The sequence below is a fragment of the Equus asinus genome, chromosome 17 (genome assembly GCF_041296235.1).
Source record: "Equus asinus isolate D_3611 breed Donkey chromosome 17, EquAss-T2T_v2, whole genome shotgun sequence".
NCBI lineage: Eukaryota > Metazoa > Chordata > Mammalia > Perissodactyla > Equidae > Equus > Equus asinus.
The window spans coordinates 11,998,106-12,021,870 of record NC_091806.1 but is presented as its reverse complement, the minus strand read 5'-3'; the positions used below and the strand labels follow the sequence as shown (position 1 = coordinate 12,021,870).

The following is a 23,765-nucleotide window of genomic DNA, read 5'->3' as shown; positions in this document are numbered from 1 at the left end:
AGCTCCGGCCCCTGCCTGACCAGGCCCTTGGGCTGCCATCAAGGAAACAGAATGTGGCGCCTGAATGAGGTCAGGGCTGGCTGGAGGGTTGGCAGGAAGGCCATGTCCAGGCTCCAAGGACAGCCTTCTGTTTACTGGAAGAGCCCGTTTTAAACAAGTTTGTTTATGGACATGGTCAGCAATTTCCAAACCCAACATTCCATTTGATGTCGCTGTGTGTGAGCTGATGTGGATTTGTATTTATTCAGCTATTTTTATTCCACCTGATTCCAGAAGGGCTTTCAGGGCACAGCTGGTGTGAATTGGGGAGCAGGGGGAGTGTGAGATAGGACTGGAGTGTGCTTATTAAAAGCCGTGCGCGTGGGAAAATGTGTGCCCACATGAGTCAGGGGTGGGGAGAGACCAGCAGAGCGGCCGAGAGCACTGGCTGTGGAGTGAACCCTCCGCTGCAGTCTGGGCTTCGCTACTGACTAGCTCCTTACCTGCGAAGCTTCTCTCAGCAGACCGTCTCTCAGGCTTGCTGTAAGGATTGGAGTGCTTAGTGCTATGCATGGGACATGGTAAGTTTTCGATACACAGTGAATTCATCGTGTGTTGTTACAGTAGCGTGTAATGCAGTTGTTGTTATTTTCATTGTTATTTAAAATGACTTATTGCGCTGCTGCCTGGAAGCGCTGTGGTTTTCTGTGTCTTGAGGAGGCTGAGGGAGCAGGCTCTGCAGACTGGATCTTGGGACCACCAGCGAGAACTGGACATCCTGTTAGTGACCGCGGTGAAGCACACCACCCAAGGAAGGGGAGAGAGAAATGTGTGTGCCAGGCACACAGATGGAAAGGGCAGCAGGGCAGGAGAGGGGGGCGTGGTCCCAACAGGAGCCACAAGGGGCCCTGGAAGAGTCTTACCTGAGTAGTAAAACTGGATCTGGAAGGCGAAAAGGAAATCTGAAAAAGACATCAGGCAGTCCATGGCATCGTCCATGAGCACAATCCTGAGGGGGAAGCAGAGAAAATGTGAGACAATGTGTGTGTGTGTATGAGAGAGAGGACGAGCACGCAAGGGAGCCGTTCCTGGGGCTCCAGTCTCCCTTGGGGCAGCAAGACATTTGGGAGAGGGCTCCCAAAAGCGAGCTCCTCCCAGTCACCCCACTTCTCCTCCATCAATTGGGCTCTGCCACCAAACTGAACAGACCACACTCCCGGGGCAGGCCCTCAGTTCAGTCTCTGTGGCACCAGCTAGTAGATGGAGCATGGGGAGGGCAGCAACCGGGGGAGAAGAGGCTGCAATTGTAATGCAGCCAAGATTTCTTTTCATATACTTAAGCAGTAAATCCTTTCATCCTGCAGTGAGGACCATTTAGTTCAGAATAAATACAGCTGATCAGAAAAGGCAAAAAGAACAGCCAAGAGGTTTAAAGGGGTCTTGGCAAGTGGTACTGAGATTTAATAAGCTACCAAGGGCCGGAACAGCTACAGCCTGCTCCATCCCGGGACACAGAAGGGAAGCGGGAAGAGGGGACAGAGCTACTGGGGACTCTGCACTTGAGAGGGTCAAAGTGCACACCCCGTCTTGTGACGCCATGGTGGCCACTGCTCCTCCTGGCTGTCCGCTGTCACAAGTTGACCACCTCCTGGTCTTTCCTCTCTCTAGTCCCTCCCACTGCGCACCCACCTCACAGGAAGAAAACCATGTGACCACTAAAGGGATCAGACCCAGCCATATTCCTACTCTGCTCGGGGCCTCATCGGAGAGAGGACAGGAAGGGAAGGAAATTAGCGCTTGCTGGGCTCCATCCATGTGCCAGGCAGGGTGCCAAACTCATCGAATGGAGGGGGGCTGGGCCCCTCATCTGTTTCTGACTGGGTCTTTCGGGCTTTATCTTTCCTTTTATAAAAATTGTTTTATTTTGCTGTCTTGTGTATTTGTCTAAACCTCTCTCCACCTCCTGTGTTGGATGGTCCCCCAAATGGAAGCTGGATTAGCTCCAGACAGAGCCAGCACTGCTCGCCTCTGGGAAGGCTTTAGAGAGGATGTGATATGAGTGGTGCCCTTGGGATAGTGCAAGGCAGCTGGCCCTGGACTCAGATCTCCCGAAGAGAGAAAAGCGTTCCTAGATTTGGTCTTTAGTTGTAGTAATAACAATAGAAACAGGTACCATTTACCGAGTACTTACTTCATGGCAGGCAATGTGCAAGGTATTTCACCTACATTAATTACATTTTATCCCACGACAATCCTACAAGGTCGGTCTTGTTCTTATTCCCATTTTACAGGTGAAGAGACTGAGTCTCGACTCCACAGGCGATGTGCTTTCTGTTAGCTCACACCGCCTCTTTTAAAATAAAGTTACAGAAAGTAAACACTAACATGTTATTTCTTAGTTTCTGTGGCTAATTTATCTCTTTTCTTCTCACCTGTCTTAGGGTCTTAACTGTTTCTCATGTATCTCTTGGGGAAGAGAAAACCTGCCTCAACTGCCAGACTTCAACATTAAAATTCCGACTGGGAAAAAAGTCAAGACCAGAGGGTGGGGAGAACAATGCTGCCGAAGGCCACAGGAGGGCGCCCTGGTTCTTCCATCGATGGCTCGAGGGACCGAGAGCTGAGCCAGAGGCAGAGTGGTTATCCTCCTCATAAGCTGAGAGCCCAGGCAGGCAGAAAGGAAGAGAGAGTGAGCAGAGCCCAGATTCTGCTATCTGGACTGAGAGGGACAGGCGAGAGAGGTGGAGAGAGGGCAGGTAGGGCGGACACCCAACCTTCGGAGGAAGAGCTGGCTCCCTCAGGCGCGCTCAGGAGGAAGAGCCACCAGCACCCAAAGGTGTTCCTTCCCAGGTTCAGCAGAGAAGGAGAAGGCCCCAGAGGAGAGAAGCCAGTGCCCTTTCCTCCCTGCCCTGCTCCCAGGACAGCCAGGACCTCGAAGGGCCTCAAGGTAATGAGTACAGAGGGCGCCGGCTGCAGAACACAAGCAGGACACCAGGGAGGGGAGCCAGAGCCTTTGATGACGTTACTTGGCTCCTGTTTCTCATCAGCCTGGACCAGTGCTCCTGTTTACAGCACTTACCTCCATTTACTATTTCTTTATCTGTTTATTCATTTATATTGCAATATAATACCGTAAAATCCACCCTTTAAGAGGGTACAGTGTTTTTAGCATATTCATGGAGTTGTGCAACCATCACCACTGTCTAATTCCACAAGTTGTAATTCTTGCTAATCAGCGTGCTTCTGAGACAGGCCCCGCCACACCAGGGCTTCGAAGCCAGCTGCCATAACCATCCTCCTCCCTCAGCCACAGATAGGACAGGAGCTGCAAACAGGACCTGCCCTTCCAGCTCAGAGCCAGCCTGCGGCTTTCTGTCAGGGGCCGCGCTTGACTGTGAACCTGAGCACCCTCTCTGGAGATGGGCAGCTGGGGGAGATGAGAGCACAGCCGTCGGAGGGCAGGAGACCCCCCCAGAGCAAGCGGAGCAGTCTCTGTGGGAGCTGAGCCCTGCGTGTGCTCCGGTCCTGACCTCTCTCCTTGGGGAGCTGAAACTCACACAGGTCGGGAGGGACCAGTAGGACACTTGGGAGTGGCAGACAGCACAGGGGCTTTCTTGCTGAGGGACACGTGGCTGGATCCCAGCAGCACGGGTGCAAAAGGCTGAGGGGTTTTCTGGAATGCAGGCAGGGAGACTGGCTGCCATGAAAGCCAACTGGCTCTGGGCTTTCCTGAACAGCGACAGCACCCGCTACTCTGCTCAGCCAGGGACCCGGGAGTCCTCCTGACATCCCGGAGATTCCCTGCCGCCTCAGTCACCGGGCCATCGATCCTATCCCCAACACTTCTCTTGAATCCGTCTACTTCTTTCCGCTCCACAGCCGCCCTCTGACGCCCACCTCCACCTTTTCCTGGGCTCCTGGATGACCTCCCATCCGGTCTCCCAGCCGCCTTGCCTCCTTCGAATTGAGTATCCATACTGCAGTCAGAAAGATGTTCCTTAAAGTGTGAATTTGACCATGTTGCAACTCTGTTTAAAACCCTTCACGGGCTTCCCTGGGCCTCAGCAGGATCCCCCGTCCTAAGCCTGGCTGCGAGCCCACATGACCCACCTCTGCCTCCCCTGACCTCTCTCCACTCGGTGAAGGCCACAGGCAGCACCCTCACTGCGTTCGACAACGCAGATCCTTCAGGAGTCCCCGATGCTCCCTGCTTCCTCGTGCCCTTCAGACAAGCCAGGCCGTCCCTCTACCTAGAGTGCCCCTGCCCTGCATGCCCCCTCCTCACCTTCCTGATGCCTGCTCGCTCTTCAGGTTGCAGCCTACGCAGCACCTCTTTGGGAAGCCCGCCCCGCTGCTGACGAGGGGAGGCCTCCCTGCTACTGGCTTCGTCTGCGACCTCCTCACATGCCTCATGTCTGTCTTTGCCCCAGGACTTTAAGATCCACCAGGTGACACGTGTCTCTCTGCCTGTTGCTTGACTCCAAGGGCCAGCACGGTGCAGGGCACACAGTAGGCACTCAGGAAATATGTGTTGAATGAAGGAAAGCATGAACAAATGAGTAAGAGAGGCCACAGGACCCTTTTCTTTTCCCCTGGCCAGGTGACATCTGAACACTATGTGAACAGATTGGCAGTCCCTTTAAGAGGAATAAGCTAGAGTCATAGAGCGCCGGAGAGTCTGCAGACCACGACAGCAGACAAATGGCTGCACTGAGATCCTGTAGCTTAGAAGGGAAGACCAAGGAGGAAGTGAGGGCTGAACCCCGAGCCCCGAAGGAGAGCCCAGGGATCTAGAGTCTGGCTCTAAAAGACCTTTCCAAGCTGCCCAGCTCTGGGATGATGGCTGCTCTGTGAAGGAGTGAGCTGCTTGTTGCTGGAGATATTCAAGCAGAAGCCGGAAGGCTCGGACTTCCGCTAAGTATGAAAGCCTCTTCTAGTTCTGACAGTGTTTCCCAAGGGCAGACAGAACTAACAGCTCTTCCTGTGAGTGCTGGCTCTGGGGGAAACGTCTGCTGGTCGGAGGCCTGTGGCTGCAGAAAAGGCTGAAGGCCTTACAAAAGGGTGCTTTCGGAAACATCACGTGCTGCGCCGTCCATCCCCAGGCTAACGCTCTCACCCTGAACGCTCTGGGTCTCTGGTGCTGGACTCCTGGCAGACTGTGGGTAAGACAGGCAGGAGGCTGCAGGTCTGTCTTTGCATCTGGCGACAGGGACAACCCCAGGCTGTAGGCCCTACATCCCACAGACAGCTCCTTCACCCTGAACTCAAACTTGTCACCACCCCCAGAGGCTCAAGAAGGACTCTCTTGGAGACGAGGTCATGCACATGTGCTGTTTTCCAGTTCATGGCAGTTGGCTCAACACCCCTTCCTGCCAGAGGCCTTCGGCTAACGTGCCAGCTGCTTCTGACACCTGGAGGAGCTGGGCCGCCCCTGCTCTGAAGTGGAGCCAACAGGGAGCTGTTGCCAGCCGGAGTCTGTGCGGATCTATTGGACCATGGAGGGATCCTTGCAGGCCATGCCTCAGAGCTAGAGAGAGGAACTCTGGGGGGAGTAAAGGCAGCTCAGTTCAGGCTGGCTCCGAGCAGGACCACGTGAAGGGTGGAGACCAGCGCAGGCGACTGGAATGAAGAAAGAGCACTTGGCAGCGTCCGAGCTAGTCCCGAGGGGGCTGGCCCCCTCTCCCTCCCTTGCTGACTTCCAACAGCTGGGATGGGCTGGCTGGCCGAGAGTCAAGTGGGTGCCAAGGAAGCAGCAGCTTCCAGCCTGAACGTACTGACTTGCCAACCTCCTATTCACCCCTAAGGGTCAGTCCCCTCTGTCTGGTGGCGTGAGCTGCACCCGTGTCCCTACAGCTCTGGGTTAGCAGCCCTGGGATCAAGTCCCCGATCTGCCACTCACAGGCCCAGTGAGCTTTTCTGGGGCAAGTCGCCTTTTCTCTGAGCTTCACTTTCCTCATCTGTAAAGAGGGGACAGTCACAGTTCCTACTCCACAGTATTCTCGTGAAGAGTCAGTATGACGATGTACCATGTCTAGGGTATACTAAACGTGCAAAGTAAGTGTTAGTTGCTATCAATAAGTGTATTCTAGCTGGTTGAAGGTGCTGGAAGAACTCAAAATAGCAAATAAAAATATAGCTCAGAGGAAGTAAGGGCTGCCAGCACCCAGCCAGGCAGAAGCTCTCAGGCGGAAGCCAGATATCTTGTTTCGAGTCTACTTTTGGGGGAAGCCAGCCCTCCGCCAGGGCCAGACAGAAGAGCCACTTGCCATGACTGCACTTCTTTGGGGGGTCATGTGACGACGGGCTTTCATGGGTCCAGTTGAGGTGTGTCCCCAAGTCGGCTGGGCTCCCCATGAGCCTCGCAGGCTGTTTTCAGGTCAGCGCCGTGAGAGAGTGGAACTACACTCTGGTGGCCTCCTGCAGGTGGGAGAGGCTGCTGTCAGCGTTCCCTGGGACTCTTCCCCAGGGCTGCCCCTCTTCCGGACTGTGCTGGAGGCATCCTCGTGCTGCGCAAGCTGCCACAAGTCTGGGCGCTCAAAGCAGCATGGGATGCTCAGGTCCTGGCTCTCCCCCGGCTCCACCCTGCACCTCCAGGGTACCCCAAGCCCCACCTGCCCAGTAGTGCTTAAGAAGCTGGATCCACAGAGTGTGGGTAGTAACAACAACAACATGGTTCCCGCTCGTTAGGGCCTTACTCTGTCAGCACCATACATCCATCGTTTCATTTTCTTCTCATAGTAATCCTGCGAGGTAAGCTCAGGGAATCTCTTTACTGAGAGGACAGAGGTCCAGAGAGATTAAGAAACTTGACCACGGTTACAGGCAGAAGCGAAAGAGCTGTAATTCAAACACAGGTCTCTCTGACTCTACTCACAGTGCCTACCGCACCTGCAGCTGCGCCTGGTAAGGAAAGTGGACTCTCCGCTCTCTGGTGCGGTGACACCTCCCTGCTGGTGGCACTGCCCCTTCTCCCACACTTGTTTGTTGTCAGTGTAGGACATCTGCCCCCAGGAGGGCTGGGAGCGTAGGCCCCAAAGCCGCTTCTGCTCTGAAGAGGGCTTGAACGCTCGCCCAGCCATTTGAACCCCATTATCCTGGCCCTCCAAGAAGCTGTACAGCCGGGGGACTGTTCCACCTTCTCAGGATAAATACCCAAATCCAGTGCATGGCCTGTGAGGCTCTCCTTTCCTCTCCCAGCCCCCACACTCCTTAAACTCCAGGCCCACGGGCTTCTCAAAGTTTCTGCAGGTCATCCCTGGTGAAAGCCTGGCTTCTTTTCCAGGCTGCTCACTTTCCCTCCATGGCTCTTCCCTCTCACTGCTCCCTACCTAAATCCTACCCATCCTTTTTGTTTTAAACGCAACATTTAAAACTTCAGAAAATTACACAGGATAACGTAACAAACACCTGTGTGCTCACTAGCGAATTTCATCAAACCTTAATATTTGGCCATCCTCGCTTCAGTTTTTAAAAGCTTTGTAAAATACTACACTTACTGTTCAAGCCGCGTGGGCACCGCTCCCTCATCCCATTCATCTACCTTCTTCCGTAGAGAGCACCGCTGAAACTTGGCGGCTTAGCGTTCACTGACTGACACGTGGGGGTTGGCATCCCGCTGCATGGTTTATACTAAGTAACTAATGCAAATGCCTACATTCTTAAAACATTAGCTTTGCTTTGCTTGTTTTCAAATTCTCTAGGTATCATTCTGTAACTTGGTATTTTGAGATTTATCAGTGTCAATGCATATATCCCCCTCTATTCACTGTCGCTGCTGTGTGGATCGCCACTGTATGAAGACACCACTCTTTCCTTTCTTCTGCAGAAAGACAGGCAGATTGTTCCAGTGGTGACTTAAGAAACGACGCCGCGTGTTCCTTAGAACCAGCATACCTCTGAACTTGGAGATTTGCCCAAATTGCTTCAAAGTGATTGTACCATTTTACACTCCCATCAGCATCAGAGTTTTGCATTTCACACTTAGGTCTGTATCTATGTGAAACTGACTTCTGAATACGGTATGAAGCAGGGATCTCATTTATTTTTCCTATGTGGATAACCAACTGCCCAGCCACTGCTTACGGAACCCTCCCTTTCCCACTGCTCTGCAGCACTGCCCTTTCACATATCACGTTTTCATAAATGTGTGGGTTTGTTCCGCCTGCCTAGCAGGATCCACTTGTCCCTCCTTCCTCTGGTACCATACTGTCGTCATTGTGATGGCCTTATGATAAGGCTAGAGAGCTGAGAGGGAAAGTTCATCTCTTACTAATCCTTTAGGTCCAAACGCAGCATCTCTTCCCCCTAGAAAAGCCCTCCATGCCTCCCCTGGTTAGGCCGGGCCTGCTGTTTACACGTTCCTGCAGCACTTGGCGCTTCATCGATTCCAAGTCTGCTGCTATATCAGTCTGTAAGTTCCTCGAGGGCTAGAACATCTGTTTTGCTCGCTGCCACAGCCCCTGCACAAGCACAATGACTGGCACATAACATGCACTCAATAAATGTTTGGTGAATAAAAGGGCAAAGAAAGGACAGTCTGTTTCGGTGAAAGACCTTTTGGGGCAACAGTGATCCTGTGAGATGGCAAGGCAGATCTGGGGAGGATATCCACACAGAAGGACACTGCAGGGGAGAGGCACTCGGAAAGAAAGACATCACGAAAGCATGACGCCGTCTCCTTCAGTGTGCGGCACGAGGTCTGGCAGATGGTAGACACTCAGCGACCATTTGGAAAATGAATACAGGAAGGAAGCATCACTCCCCATTCACTAACTGTAATTTTTAAAAAGAGGTAATCTTTTTTGAGGGCCATGTGACAGGTATTTTACAAGCATTATCTCATTAAATCCTAACAACAACTCTGTGAGACGGGCATTATTATTTTCATTTTACAGATGAAGAAACTGAGGCTTAGAGAAGTTGCTCAATGTCACAAGCCAGTAAGCGAAGAAACTGGGATTTGAATCCAGGGCTGTCTGGCTCCAGCCCCTGAGTCCTTCACCATTGGGCTCTCCTGCCTTCGTGACACAGGGACCAGCTGAAAAGTGACATTATTAAATGGGGGGAGCTGCTATGTCTAAAACTATATTCCTTAGGAGTTTACATGCTTTCAAAGCACTATATGTATTCAGCACAGACCATGATAGAAGAGCTTTTCCTATTAAACATATATTACTCACTAGGGAATCTGGTCTTTAGTAAGGCAGGAGCGAGTTAAACAGTGTTTCAGATGACAAGAGAGAGAAGGAAATACAATTCCTTTTAATACAATCAACTCTGAAATGCCAGAATGAGACTGGCCTGCAACGCTCTAAACGAGCAGTTCTCAGAGTGGCCCAGACCATCAGCATCACCTGGGAATTTTTTAGGACGGTGAGTTTGTGAGCCCCACCTCAGACCCACTGAACTCTGGGGATGCGCCTGGGCCATGGCGGTTTAACAAGCCCTGCAGGTGATTCTGATGCACGCTCAGGTTTGACAACTGTGGCTTGAAGTCTTCACCCTGGGAACACAGAGCTTCCTGGCCCCAGGCCGTGGGCCTTGAAGGGGTTACAGGTGTGATGGTCCCCTTGGCCCAGCCGGGAGGAGGCCAGAGCCCGCGGGCTAATCACAGGCAGCCTTGTCTTTACCCTACTTAGTGTTACATATTATCTTCTGAGTGTTGTGAAGTGAAAAAACGGCCAGAAAGCACTACCTTAGGGAAGTCAGGAACTTCTCATTTATCTTTTTAAAATTTGGTAATAATAATAACGCCAACATTATTTTAACAGCAAGAAACTATGATTTATTGAATGTCTACAACATGCTAAGCAATTTACAGTTTTCTCTGTTGAAATCTTACAACCACCTCATGAGCCAGTTACTATTATTACCCCCATTTTACAGACAGAGAAACAAGGGCTTAGAGAAGTGAAGAGAGATCCGCAAGGTCATCCAGTTAATAGGGCCCAGGTGGCATGTACACCCGGGTCTTTCTAACCCTATGATACACGTGCTCTTATAGGCCAAGGTCAATGCTACTATTACCAACACTGAAAGTTCACTCTGTGCCAGACATTATTTTAAGTGCATGACATACTTCTTCAATTATTACAACTATTATCATTCCCATTTTATAAATGAGGAAACTGAGGCTCAAAGAAATTAAATAACTTCCCTAAGGGCACAAGCTGACAAATTGTGGAACCAGGATTTGAACTCAAGAAGTCTGGCTCTTGCAGCCACTATGGAAAACAGTATGGAAGTTCCTCAAAAAATTAAAAATAGAACTACCAAGTGATCCGGCAATACTACTTATGGGAATTTATCTGAAGAAAATGAAAACACTAACTCAAAAAGATATGTGCACTCGCACGTTCACTGCAGCATTATTTACAAGAAGCAAGAAATGGAAACAACCTAAGTGTCCATCGGTGGATGAATGGATAAAAAAATGTGGGATGCCGACACACACACAATGAAATACTATTCAGCCACAAAAAGGGAGGAAATCCTGCCGTTTCAAGAACTTGGATGGACCTTGAGGGCATTATGCTAAGTGAAAGTTGCTAAGAGAGTAGATCTTAAATGTCATCATTACAAGGGGCCAGGCTGGTGGCACAGCAGTTAAGTGCGCATGTTCCGCTTGGTGGCCCAGGGTTCGCAGTTTGGATCCCAGGTGCGGACATGGCACCGCTTGTCAGGCCATGCTGTGGCAGGCATCCCACAAATAAAGTAGAGGAAGATGGGCATGGATGTTAGCTCAGGGCCAGTCTTCCTCAGCAAAAAGAAGAGGATTGGCGGCAGCTGTTAGCTCAGGGTTCATCTTCCTCAAAAAATAAAATAAAATAAAATAAAATAAATACAAGTTACCACCACAAGAAAAAATTTTGAAACTATATATGGTGATGGATGTTAACTAGACTTACTGTGGTGACCCTTTGGCAACATACACAAATACACAAATATCGAATCATTGTTTACACTTGAAACTAATAGAAAGCTATACGTCAATTATACCTCAATAAAAAATAATTAATTAAAAAAAGCAGTTTGGCTCCAGTTGCATGCTCTCAACCATCAGGAAAGCCTCCCAGGCCGTGGAGGACGGAGACAGAGACGCTGTGGTGATCGTTTAGGGATGCAATGACGTAAGGCCTCCCACTGCGGCAGGAACGTGTGAGGTGGACAGGATGTCTGGCTGGGCGCTGTCACGGAGTCTGTTTGCTCTTTCCTTTCCTGTGTTTCCAGCTCACACCTGCCGCCCCAGGGCCTGGCCACGGTGCTTGCAGCACATAAGTCAAGCGCGTGTGGAGACGCCATGGCCCTGAACAGGCTCTGGTGTACAGCTGCCTGTGGATTACATTCTTTTGCACACACATCATCACACACTGGCGCCTCCTTCTGCAGCCTGTCCCCAGACCTCGGGGCCCTGAATAAAGAGGGCCCATCAGGAAGACGGGAGAGGGCAGTGCCTCTTCTGGCAGTAGAAACAGCCTTGGAGGCCTGACCACCCCCAGTGGCCATTCTGGTCAGAAGCCTGGGCTTGTGTCGGGGGAGGTTGGGATCCTGACCTCCAGGACAAAATGAGAATAGCTTCAACGATCAGAGTGCACTTTTTGGGACATATGCGATTCTTCTCCACACACGCCAGCTGGAGGGGAGTGGGGAAAGAATGGCATCGGGAGGCAGAGCTGACACCGAAGCTTGATGCTCGTACACAGGGAGAAAACAACTCCCCCTGGTTCTGAATTCATCTCTGATTGCAGCCAGCATCCTGAGGATTACTCCAGGCCTGCTGTTTATACTTGCATTCCCATAATTCCCTCACACTGCTGTTGACAGGGACGGGCTACAACGCTTTTCCTCCTCAGACTGAAGGTCCGAAGTTTCTAGCAAACAGTAGCCCTCTTGGCGAGGAGTGGGTAAGCTTCGGGCCACAGCTAGGGAAATAGCACTCCCGAAGCCCCTCCGTATCAATAAGTGTAAGAATCTGTGGATTTTAGACAATTCTATTACTTCTGCCCTAATTTTGCTGTGCTTATGTCTATCAGATTGTTTGGAAGGGTCTTGGGGATGGGTGGGGCAAATGCAAGCAGGGTTGAAAAGCATACAGAAGGCTCACCCTCATAAAGTGGCCACCTACCTCTCAGCAACGAGAAAGGAGGACAGGAGTCCAGAGAAGGCTGGAGTGATAGAAACCAAGGACACATGTCACAGAGTGGTGGTAGGCAGTGACCAGTACCCAAGTGATCCTCTTCTCAACCAAATGTCAAGCCCCCTGGGGGGCAGGAACCATATCTGTATTCCCAGTGTGCAGACTAGCTCCTGGCACAAAATCGGCGCTCAAGAAATATTCGATGCTACAACTTGGAAAAACCTTGAGAACATCATGCTAAGTGAAAGAAACCAGTCACAAAGGACCACATACTATATGTAGCCCATTTATTTTAAATGTCTAGAACAGGCAAATTTACAGAAGCAGAAAGTAGAGTAGTGGTAGCCCAGGGCTGGGAGGATGGGGATTGGGGAGTGATGGCTAAGGGGTGCAGGATTTCTTTTGGGGATAATTAAAATGCTCTAACATTGATTGTGGTCATGGATGTGAATATACTGCGAATATATCAAAAGCCGTTGAATTTTATGCTTTGGATGAGTTAGATGGTATGTGAATTTTATTCCAAAAACCTCTTTAAAAAGAAATATTTGATGAATATATAAACGAATGGACAAATGAATACAGGATATAGTTGCTGACTTCTGTTCTTCGAGTTACTTAGGACCATGGACTATAAGAACCATGTCAAACAGCAGACAAGGAATATTCATTCATCTATTCACTGACTCGGGGCATCTTCACGGACTGTCCAACACGTACCTTAGGTCCTATGCTAAGCTACAGCGATCCCGCAGCAAACGAGGCTGGGACAGACCCTGCCTGCCCTCACGGAGCACACACCCTCACTCTTATGGTTCCTTTTCTTTAGGAAATCTCTAGGAATTCTCTAGTTAGAGATCACAGCTGAGTTCTGTTATTCAGCTATGTAGAAATTGTAGCTGATTTTTATTATTCAGTGTTATCTTAAATCTTTAAGGATGCTGAGTCGCCCTCCCCCCAATTTTGGGGCTGAATCTTCCTTAAAATGATCTGTCCCCAAAGGGGAATTGTCATTGGAAATCTGAAGATAACTCCACTTGGCTGCTTTTAAATTACAGGCGATAACCTCCCACACTTTTTTTTCAACTAAGGAAAAAAGATCTTCATCTCTTTTAGATAGCAGGTAAGTTAAAATTATAAAACCTGAACGGCAGCTTTTACCAGGGGCCACTGGAAAAGGTAAGTATCCACTGAACAACGAAGGGGAAAAAATCTACAAGATTTTGGGTGTGTGATCACTAAACAGGTTGTGCGCGTGATCGGCAAAATTAGTTCATGAGCTGTGACGTGCAAACAGCCTGCGCCAGTGTGGGGCCGGTGCCGGCTGCGGGCAGCACTGGATTGCCCAGCTCTCCAGGCCGCGGGGAGCTGGTCGGCCCCTTCGAGGAGTCAGGCGGTTCTTGGTGCGGTGTGGCCAACGCAGCTTTGGTAGCAGTGGGCCAAACCACCAAGCAGAAATGAGGTGACGACACAGGGAGGCGGCAATGCAAAGTGCTTACGAGCCACAGCTCTGGAGTCGGGTGGCCCTGGGTTCCAGTCACACCTCTGCTCCTGACGAGCTACCAGTAAGTGTAGGCAAGATACTTAACCTCTTTGAGCCTCAGTTTCCTCTTTTTTTTTTTTCCTTTTTTAAAACGAGATATATCAGTTTCCTCCTCAGTAAGATGGGAAGTAACAGTTTTCATAAGGATGAAGTGAGATGATTAAGGTAAATGAATTATAATGCAACCATGAAGGGAAATGCACTCATTATGATGTAGGGAAGCTGGCCATTTAAAAAATTAGCATTAAGACTATTTTTTTAGATCAGTTTCGGTTTCACAGAGAAACTGAGAGGAAGGTACAGAGATTTCCCACATACCCCCTGCTCCCACACATGCACAGCCTCCCCCACTAGCAACACCCTCCACCAGAGCGGGACATGTGTTACGACCAACGCACCCACATCGACACACCATCGCCAAAGTCCATAGTTTACATTACGGTTCACTCTTGGTGTTGTGCATTCCACGGGTTGGGACAAATGTTTAACACCATGCATCCATCATGTATGGTAGAACACAGAGTATTTTCCTAACAATCCTCTGTTCTGGCATGTTTCAGAAAGCAAGATTTTTGCTATACTTCCATTTGCTTCCTTACCTCAGCTTTTGTGTTAAATAAACAAAAGTTAACTGAGGCATAGTCCAAATATCTCATTTGGTTAAAAAATGTGAATGACAGTGAAACCAAACAGAGAAATTAGGGGGTTCTAAGTATTTCTGCTGAGTCTTCCTGGTTCTGGACTAATCTTGAAAACCTCGTTTCAGCATAAATAATACAAGGTATCCTCCCCTCCACTGGGCTTTCTCACCTTCATGCCTTGCCGCTCTCCCACCTCAACCCCCTTCATCACAAGTTGCTGCCAACTCTTGCCCCTTCTTTTCTCAGAATATCCTCTAGCGCTTTCTCTGTGCGTGTGTGTGCGTGTGCGTGTGTGCATGTGTGTGTGTGTGTTTGCCTTTTCATCTCACCACCCCCCAACTCCATCTGCAGACCCTAAGGCTCCCCACAGAAACCACGAGCCATTGCTTGGCTTCCCTTTGGAAATATAGAAAGTGAGTATTACGTTTTTGGGCAAATCCCAGTTAGACCCCTCTCCAAATGCCAGTTTCCTCCCTAATGGTTTCATCCTTCCCTTATGGTTTGCTGGTTTGCTCGTAGACATTCTGGGTTTCTCTAAGAAGCTCTTTCCCACAGAGGCCGAGCTGGCCTCCAGGGCCCAGGAGACGTACCTGGCTGCTTTCTGTGTGAGCTCCAGCGGGAAATCCGGGCACAGTAATTGCAGCAAACAGTGATATTCCTTCATGGTCAGCAAATCTGAAGTGGAAATGGAGAGGAACACATTAGGTCTGCATGTGACACCCTCGCTCTCTTTTTGGTCATTTCACAGGTTTCAGACCCAGTCTCAGGAGAGCTGCCCTTTTAAAGGTGAGTCAGGGTTAAGGGTGTGCCAGCCACTAACCTCCTGGGGTGCGATTTTTTTTTTTTGGAGGAAGATTAGCCCTGAGCTAACTACTACCAATCTTCCTCTTTTTTGCTGAGGAAGACTGGCCCTGAGCCAACACCCATGCCCATCTTCCTCTACTTTATATGTGGGACGTCTACCACAGCATGGCTTTTGCCAAGCGGTGCCATGTCTGCACCCGGGATCCGAATTGGTGAACCCTGGGCCGCCGAGAAGCGGAATGTGTGAACTTAACCGCTGCGCCACCGGACTGGCCCCCGTGGGGTGCGATTTTAAGATCAATATTTCTACAAAGCTTTTCCTGAGTGGCAGGCACCCAGCCACAACATTTTGGCCAAAGGAGCTTTGCTGGTTTGAAAAATGGTCGGGTGAGAAGAGGGAGCAAGGCGGGTGCCTTTATCAGCCTTCTGAGTTTGGTTTTCCTTGTGTATAAAAATTTGCAAGAATGAGTCCTTTCAAAGCTGGTTAAATCTGCTGAAATTCTCTGGCATGGTAACATTCACCACAACAAGCCCGACAACCATCCGCAGAATATCTGGAATCGGTACTAAGGCTAACTCAGGCTTGCGATGTATGAAGGAGAAGAATACAGCATAGCAACCCACAGACGTTATTACTCTGTCTTCCAGTGTTGTGCAGGCTGGCTTCGTTGGGATGCCTGCACACAAATCTGGTCATCCTATTATAAGAGGCCCTGACAAAGACCCAAGACGTACAATCCAGGCAGCCAGTGACTCCTGGGGCACAGAAGCAGCGCTTGGGAGAGCTGAGCCAGTACGAGGCTCTGCGGCCCAGCATATCAGCCAGAGAGGCAAATCTCGGAGCGCTCCATAGGATCCCAAGGGACAGGACATACACTGATGCTTCAAATTGGTTTGTCACTGCATGTACTAAAGCCAAAAGATTGTAGCTCAGCCAGGCAGCAGCAGTCCGCAAGTATTCCACACCGAAGCATTTCAAATATGGAAGGACAAGCTAACGGTGAAGAAGAGCAAGCTACCCAGGAGCCGCCCTAACTGGGAGAATGCGTGAGAGAAGGGAATCCAGAGGGCATGGCCACATTGGGGGAAGGAGGATGATGATCACAGGCGCTTGGTTTCTTAGGGCCTAAGTTAGCCCAAGCCACAGGAATCCAGCTCTCCTGCCCCTGCTAGTTCGGTTGATGCTTCTCCAAGACAAAAACCCCAAATCCCCAGGGACAGGCCTGGGTTCCTACTACTTTTTCATCAAAGCTCAATTCAAGGTGGGGGCACAGAGTTAGACTAACCACACCGTCAAAGTCAGGGACACTAAAGGAACAGACTGAGCGTCAATGTAGGTCAAAGGATCAAGATGGCTTTTGTGGCCTCCGTCTTGGCCACAATGGGGTGTGCACTTTCCTCTCCTCACTCGCTTGACCTCGGGCACAGCTTGGTAGGAGGTTTTGTTCTTCAAGGGAAGGAGTGACAGCCACTCCTGGCCTCAGATTGGGGGTGAGGGACAGGAAAGGCAAAGGGAAGGGAGGAGAGCCACTGAATCTAACATGTTCCCATTTTATTCCCCCTCCAGAACTCCCTGTAGAGAGAGGAGGGATTTCTGGCAGGAAGTAAATAAAGGAAAGTTCTTTCTTTGGATCGTCAGTGCTTTTCTAGGCTAAATTTTGGTGGATGTACCGGATACCATTCTTACGGGAGTCAAAGGGTTTCACAGGAATTCACATTTATCTCCAAAATTACCTACAAGATATCCTTGGGAAGATAAACAGGGTGAAGGAAAATGAGAGGCTGAGAGAGAGAGATGGCTGTGTAACCCTCACATTTAATCAAGAAAGACAAGGCTGGGAATCAGTCTGCCTCCTGGTTTCCAGACCCTCGGCTCCCTTTAGGTTCTTGACGATAGTCTAACTCATGTACTTTAACACTTGCTTCCCAAAGACAGACAAATGACTTACAAAAATCATTCTGTGCTTCTCTCGTGCAACAAGAGGCTCTCGGAAATACTCAATACACCAGAAAAACAGCAGGCATCCTGTCCACCACTTCTGGAACCTGACTTTCCCAAATGTAAAGTGAGGAAGATAGTCAGATAAGAAATGAATGGAAGTGCAGGCAAATAAACAACTTTTGCCACCTTAATTGTGGAAGACAGCAGTTCCACTTTTATTAAAGTAGTGGCTGGATGACATCGAGGCCAGATGATTTCAGGGGAAAGGCATCTGCCACTTGGACACATTCCTTGCTTGTACAGTGGGTATTTGGGAAAATGGTGAGCGGTAAGACTTGTACCAAAATCAGAACACTGATGCACAAATGGGAGCTGTCCCCTTCCTGTCCCACAGGCTAGAGTTCAAACCTTGGCTCTGTAATTTACCAGGTATGCAACCTTGGGTAAATTGCTCAATTTCTCTAAGTCTCAGTCTCTCATCTGTAAAACGGGAATGATGACTGAAGTTGAAGTCAAGATTTTAAAAGATGATGCCTGTAAAATGCTTGGCAGAATGTCTAGCACAGAGTAACACTAAACAATGGGGGCTATTCTGGTTTTGTTTTTAAATCCTGGGGACAAAGAGAGAAGAGAGGAGAAAGGTGTTCCTTGCCGAGTTTAAATGCTTAAACACCTAGGAGCATTTTGCCTTGGAAATTCTGTCACGTTGCCTGAGCCAAACCTGTTTTTGAATACTCTTCTGCAGTATTCATTCCTTTAATGGTACCATGTGCCTCCTCGGTTCCAGGCGCAGCGTTACAGCGGTGAACAAGCCGGCGGTCTCCCCAGCTCCCAGGGCTCACACTCAGGAATCCGTTAACTCTGAATGCTCCTGTCTACGTGGGGCCCCTTGGCTCTTAGAGCTCTCCGAGACCTCAAAGGCCCTTCCAGGCAGCCCTTTGTACGTCAGGAATAACAGTTAAGGAGACTGAACAGTCACCGAGCTCTGTGCCCAGGGCTTGCATTAGCTCGCTTAGCATTCACAACAACCTGATGAAGTAGACTCCATTACTCCCAGTCCCACTTAGATAAGGACGTGGAGGCTTAGAGGGAGGAAATAATCTGGGGAGTGAGGACAGAAGGGTCCAGAGCCTGAGGGAGAGGAAGGGGACTTGGCTTCCCGGAGCAAGAACCCAGGCTGGGAGGGAAAGAAGGCGGGCAGACGGCTGATGGGTCTAATAACGATCATGCTAACAGCTAACATTCACTGGGCGCTGACTCCGGGCCAGGCACTCTTCTTCCAAGGGGTTGACATGTGTCACCTCATCTAATCTTCACCATGGTTCTCCCCATTTCACAGACCCCCAAACTCAGGTTGTGCACACTGAAGAGGTCGATCTGGAATTCAAACCCCAGTCTGGCTCCAAAGTTTGTCCAGCTACCCTTTCAGCACCTTGATCTTATCAGCCATAATGTGTGAAGGCTTAAGAGCTTGTTTTCCCCTCCAAAGAAACTGCAGGAACTAAATAGCTCCAGGTGAACTGGATCAAGGAGACAACTCAAGTGAATTGGGATTTTTTTCAGGTAAGAAATTGAGTCTGAAAGGTTCTAATTACTGTCAACAGGAAGCACTGGGCTCCAGCACCACAGCCTGTGCTGGGCCGGAGGCCACGGGAGGGTGGGGATGAGGACACCTGTGCTGCGGCTCCACCACCATTTCTCCTCCCTGCGCACCTGCCCGCAGCCCTGCGCCCTGGCAAGCGCAGGGAAGGGAGGCGGTGTACACCAGCAGATGCCTCCTCTAAAGGAACCCCCATAATTAGGAAAGCTCCAGCCAGCAGGTCCTGAAAGTTCAAAGGCAAAGACATGAGAAGGCTTTGGGACAAGATCAAAATCAGAACGCTCTCCACAAAGCGGCGCTTCTCTTTTTGTGGGTGGTCAGAGTTGTTAAACTTTCTTACTCCAAACATTGCAATGGTTGCATCGACTGTGTGCCTGGCTCTGGGCCGGAGGTTTTTACACCCTTGATTCTATCATCTCCAGAGGCAGCACAGTGTAGCACTGGGCTAGTGGCACGGACTGTAGAGTCAGACTGCCTGGGTCCAAATCCGAGCTTGGCCACTGATTTCGAATTACTTGATCTTTAAGCTCTTGACGCCTCAGTTGCTCCATCTATAAAATAGGGATAAGAGGGGCCGGCCCAGTGGCGTAGTGGTTAAGTTCACGTGCTCTGCTTTAGCGGCCCAGGGTTTGCAGGTTCAGATCCTGGGCGTGGACCTAGCGCTGCTCGTCAAGCCATGCTGTGGCAGCATGCCACATAAAATAGAGGAATACTGGCACAGATGTTAGCTCAGCGACAGTCTTCCTCAAGCCAAAAGAGGAAGACTGGCAACAGATGTTAGCCGAGGGCTAATCTACCTCACAAAAATAAAAATAAAAATAAATAAAACAGGGATAATGAGAGTACCAACATCATATAGTTGTTGTGAGTTAAGGTGAAGTACTTAGAAAAACGGCCCATCAATGGCCCTGTTAGTATTGGCTGTTATTATTTTCGAAATAAAGAAACTAGGGTTTCTTTAAGGTTGATTACTTTCTTTAGCAAGCAGAGCTGGGAGGAGGAGGCGGAGGGAGGACTACGATTTAGACCTAAGGCTGCCGAGCTCCAGGCTCTCCTCTAGCAGGTGGGGTCCAGCGGGTTTGCGGAGGAGTGGACTCCCGATGGTGGGACTGCTCACGCCAGGGGACTGACACACTCTGTATCTAAGTTAGACAGACAGATATCCTCGGGCGGCCACATGAAACGGGCAGGGTAGTGGGACAGGCCCACTGTGTTAGTGCAGAGCCCAGACTTTGCAGTCGGATGACCTGGCTTCAAAACCTGGCTCCACCACTTACCACCAGTACGACTCGGACAAGCTGTTCAACTTCTTTGAACCTTGGTTTACTTATCTTAAAAATGTGACTAACCACAGTACCTACCCAGTGGGACTGTTGTAAAAATCAAATGAGGTCATTTATACATAAGGCATTTTTCTGAAAAATTAGCAAAGTGCTCAATAAATGTAGTATTATTTTATAATTAGTAACTGATTAAAACTTGAAGTCCCGAAACTGAGAAATCTTTGGACTTAACTAAAGCCTTCGGCACAATGCCTGACACATAGCAGTAAATATTTGTTGAAGAAACGAATGTGTAAAAACATGCATCGCATAGTGACCCAGATGGAAATCTGGAGGAACAAAGGTCTGGTCACCGTGTGAACACAGAGATGGGGAGCGTCCAGGCACAGGAGGATGTCTACCAAGTTCGAGGGGCATGAGGAGATGCCAGGAGCTGTAAGGTGCTGAAAATGGAAACTGTCCTGTTTGGAAGGTACCATAACTCTCAGCAAACACAAAACATCACGGCAGGTGCACACATTTCATGGGCTGGCTGACTCCTAGCACCTCATCCAGTGTGCAATTTAATCAGCTTGAATATTTATTTTCATAAAACTGTATCACTTATTTTACCTTGAAGGTCAGAAGTAGTCTAGGGTTTACCTCCTAGTAATAATTCACTTTACCACTGTTACAGCTCTTGTAGTTTTCAAGATAAGCAGCCCTGACTCAAAATATTGTTGTGTTAGAGATCTCCACTCTGATCCTAGGGAGTGATAGAAGGGGTTATTTTGGCTGAGAAAATTAATCTAGCCAGAACTTACTGATGCCCACTATACGCAAGGACTAACTCGCTCTCACTTCCTCTTTTCTTGGAAAAAAAGGATGCAGATCTCCTCTCGTCTTTTCCCCATCTGGCCTGCCTTCTTGCTCTGGAAATTCCTGCCTCTGAAGCTCTGTGGGGCAGCTCAGTCATCTCTACAAACTCCTCGCAGACCACCATGTGTGCCCACAACATTTGCTCAGAAGAACTGTGGCAGAATGTGGTTGTAGACTCAGATGCTACAGACGGAGAGCATCCCTCCAGAGGGAGAGAGCAGAGGGAGAGAGAAGAGGGAGAGAGAAGAGCTCTTCCTGGGAAATGGTGCCTTTTCCAGGGTCACTAAAGGAGATCAGAGGAGGAGCACCAGACAGAAGGAATGAGGGTCATATCTTTGTCCTTTACTCAGAGAAAGCCTTCCCCAGAGCCTGAATCAAGGGGTTTTTAGCTCCAAAAGTATGGGGGATGTAATGGGGTTCAGTGTGGATTCATTTGTGTGAGTGCCCACATGCTGATGGCTGGGTGAGCCAGTGCTGGGACAAGAGCTGGAGATAATGAAATGCTACCAAGCCGTGGGGAATCCCAGAGGACTGAACAACCTCTAGTTGGCTGGCTGCATGATCTCAATACGAACCACCACAGAAGCCAGAGAACACCGCAGCCCATGAGTGGACTCTCCAATTTTCAGCTGCAATTATTTTTATGTTCTCTTATGCAGGGCTTGTGAAGGCTCTAAATGATACACACCCTCAGCCGGGCTGCTCTGCCAAGAGATGCTCGGAAGGACGTGGACAGTTCGGGGCACGACCATACCACCCCTTCCAATCCCCGGGGCACTGAGGCTTTGGTACCAGTCCACAGCTGAGTAAATACTCCTCAGCGCTTCTCTGCACGGAAGGAGCGGGCAGGGAGGGACAGTGGGGGCAGGGAGAGGAAGGCGGCAAGACATCCGACAGCTTCACTCCCCATGCAGCCCTTGGTACTGCACGTCACAGGAAGATTCTAACATCCCAGGGCTATGTTCCTGTCAAGCAAAGCCCCAGAAGAAGAGTGGGCTGTGTTCTTACATTTTATCTTCTTTGACAGCACTGTTGTTTCATATTATAAAATGGAAGGAAATGATAGTTTACTGAGAGGGAAATAATTTTACGGAAGGAATGAGAAGCAGTGGCTTCCAATGACACCTGTGGGGTAAAGTCCTTGGGCCATTATTAACACTATCCTTTGCCAACTCACTACTCCCCAGGGCACATTTAGTGTGTTCAAAAAGGGGCAGAAAGCAAGACTCTTTAGTTTTATATTTTATTATGACTAAGCCCAACATCAAGTGACTGTTTCTATTTGACCAGTATGTATGTTCTAGGCAAAGTATTAAATCAGACACAGTAACAATTTCACGGCAATTTTTAGAATGAACAAAAGCAACTCCCCAAGAGCTGTGTATATTATACAAGGATTTAAAGAACTGTGAGCATTTCTAATGAGGGTCTGAAATTCTTCCCCCAGGATCACGAATGGCACATGACAGCAATCTGATTAGGTTTTAGGCTAACCATCCCTGCTCACCACTGTGGGAGTGAACCACAGGCCTGACCTGCTGTGATAAGAAGCCCCTATACCTGGTCAGACCCTTGGGGTGTGGCCCTCTCTGTCCATCATGATGGGGCCCTTGAGAGTTGGAGGACCAAGACAACGCTTGGTTCTGGGGGAGGTCACTGTCTTAGCTTTGATGACATGAAACATAACAGGCTGCACATGCCCAGGGTTGGCAGCCATATGGCCTTGTGGAAGGAGGCACCAGTGCCAGGAGAAAAGAAGCCCCTCTCCAGTAGCCGCAGGGCTAGCTGCTCTGGCACGGGCACAGTCTCCGGAGGGTTTATTGAGGAAACGGGAGGCCACTTTGAACACCAAAACGTGGAGCAGGATCTTGGCACCGTAAACTCCCAAAGGGCCCGGCAGCCCATCTTGGAAGGTATTCCAAGCCCGGCATTTGCACCGCCATTCATTTCCATCCAGAGACCAGCTCGTCCAGCTCCACCCCGTGCTGCTACTTCACTGTTTCGTCAGGAAATAGGAGGACAGCGCGTGCCTTCTGAAACAGACCTCAGAGTCAAGGTGTCAGTGTCACCCGGGAGGAAGCGGGTGCTGTCACAAACTCCTGTGAGCACGCTTGTTTTTAATTGAAGAGAGGTGGCTAACAGGCACAAGAGCTAAGGTGGAGAAGGAACTTCAGGCCCTCCTCACGGTCACTGAGGCAAGGGGGACATTCTGCCCTTCAGTGGTGGTATAGCCGGAGTGCCTCACTCAACCTTTGAAAAAGAGGCAGCATTTTTAATTTCATACATGGGTTTTTACGGCCAGAATGAGGGTTCTCATGTCGTTTTGGAGGGGGGGAAAGTCTGTTCTACCAGAGACACGTCATGATATAGAGAAAAGAACTTGATCTGAGTTCTGCAAAGAACTAACTACACTATTCTGGGCACACCTTTTGTGGGCCTCCAGTTTCTCACCTGTACAATAAGGACTGTGGTATACGAGGGTTGAAAAAAATTTAAGCAGATACACTTTTTCCAATGGAAATCTTATAATGAAACTTAAAGTACAACATAGGTAAAAACAAAGTGTTTCTTACCCAACTTTCTCTCAGTAGCCCTCGCCCAGGCTAGAGGGGCCGGGACGAGGTGGCTGAGAGAGAAGGTCTGAGGTCTGCTTTCAAACTAGGGCCCTATAGAGACAGCGTAAAAACCCTTGGCCCTAAGCCCTATGTGCATCTTACATGGTGCACGGTTAAGACGGCAGGCTCCTGAATCAGCTGACCAGGATCCAAACCCTGGTTCTTCAGCTAACGAGCCATGTGACATTCAGCAAGCCAGTTAGAAATGAAAGTGAAGACTAATACTAATCCTAACGATTATAATAGTATGAATAACGATAATGCTAATCATGAAGAGTTTCTGAGAGAATTAAAAGAGAGGATTAAAAAACAGAGACAGTAAATTTAAAGGGCTAGCATATGGCACAAGGTGAGCACTCAGTAA

At 49.5% G+C, this 23,765-nt stretch overlaps 1 protein-coding gene across 5 annotated transcripts in view; it reads right to left on the bottom strand.

Moving 5' to 3' along the window:
- Window positions 1-23,765, bottom strand: part of CSTPP1 (centriolar satellite-associated tubulin polyglutamylase complex regulator 1) — a 182,422-nt gene that overhangs the window by 6,697 nt on the left and 151,960 nt on the right. For all 5 annotated transcript variants that reach the window (XM_044750326.2, XM_014861320.3, XM_014861319.3 and 2 more), the window contains 2 exons: window positions 14,890-14,974; window positions 903-988 (listed from right to left, as the gene is read on the bottom strand). In XM_044750326.2, the coding sequence (XP_044606261.2) occupies window positions 903-988; window positions 14,890-14,974 (171 nt within the window). The remainder of the gene's footprint in view (window positions 1-902; window positions 989-14,889; window positions 14,975-23,765) is intronic.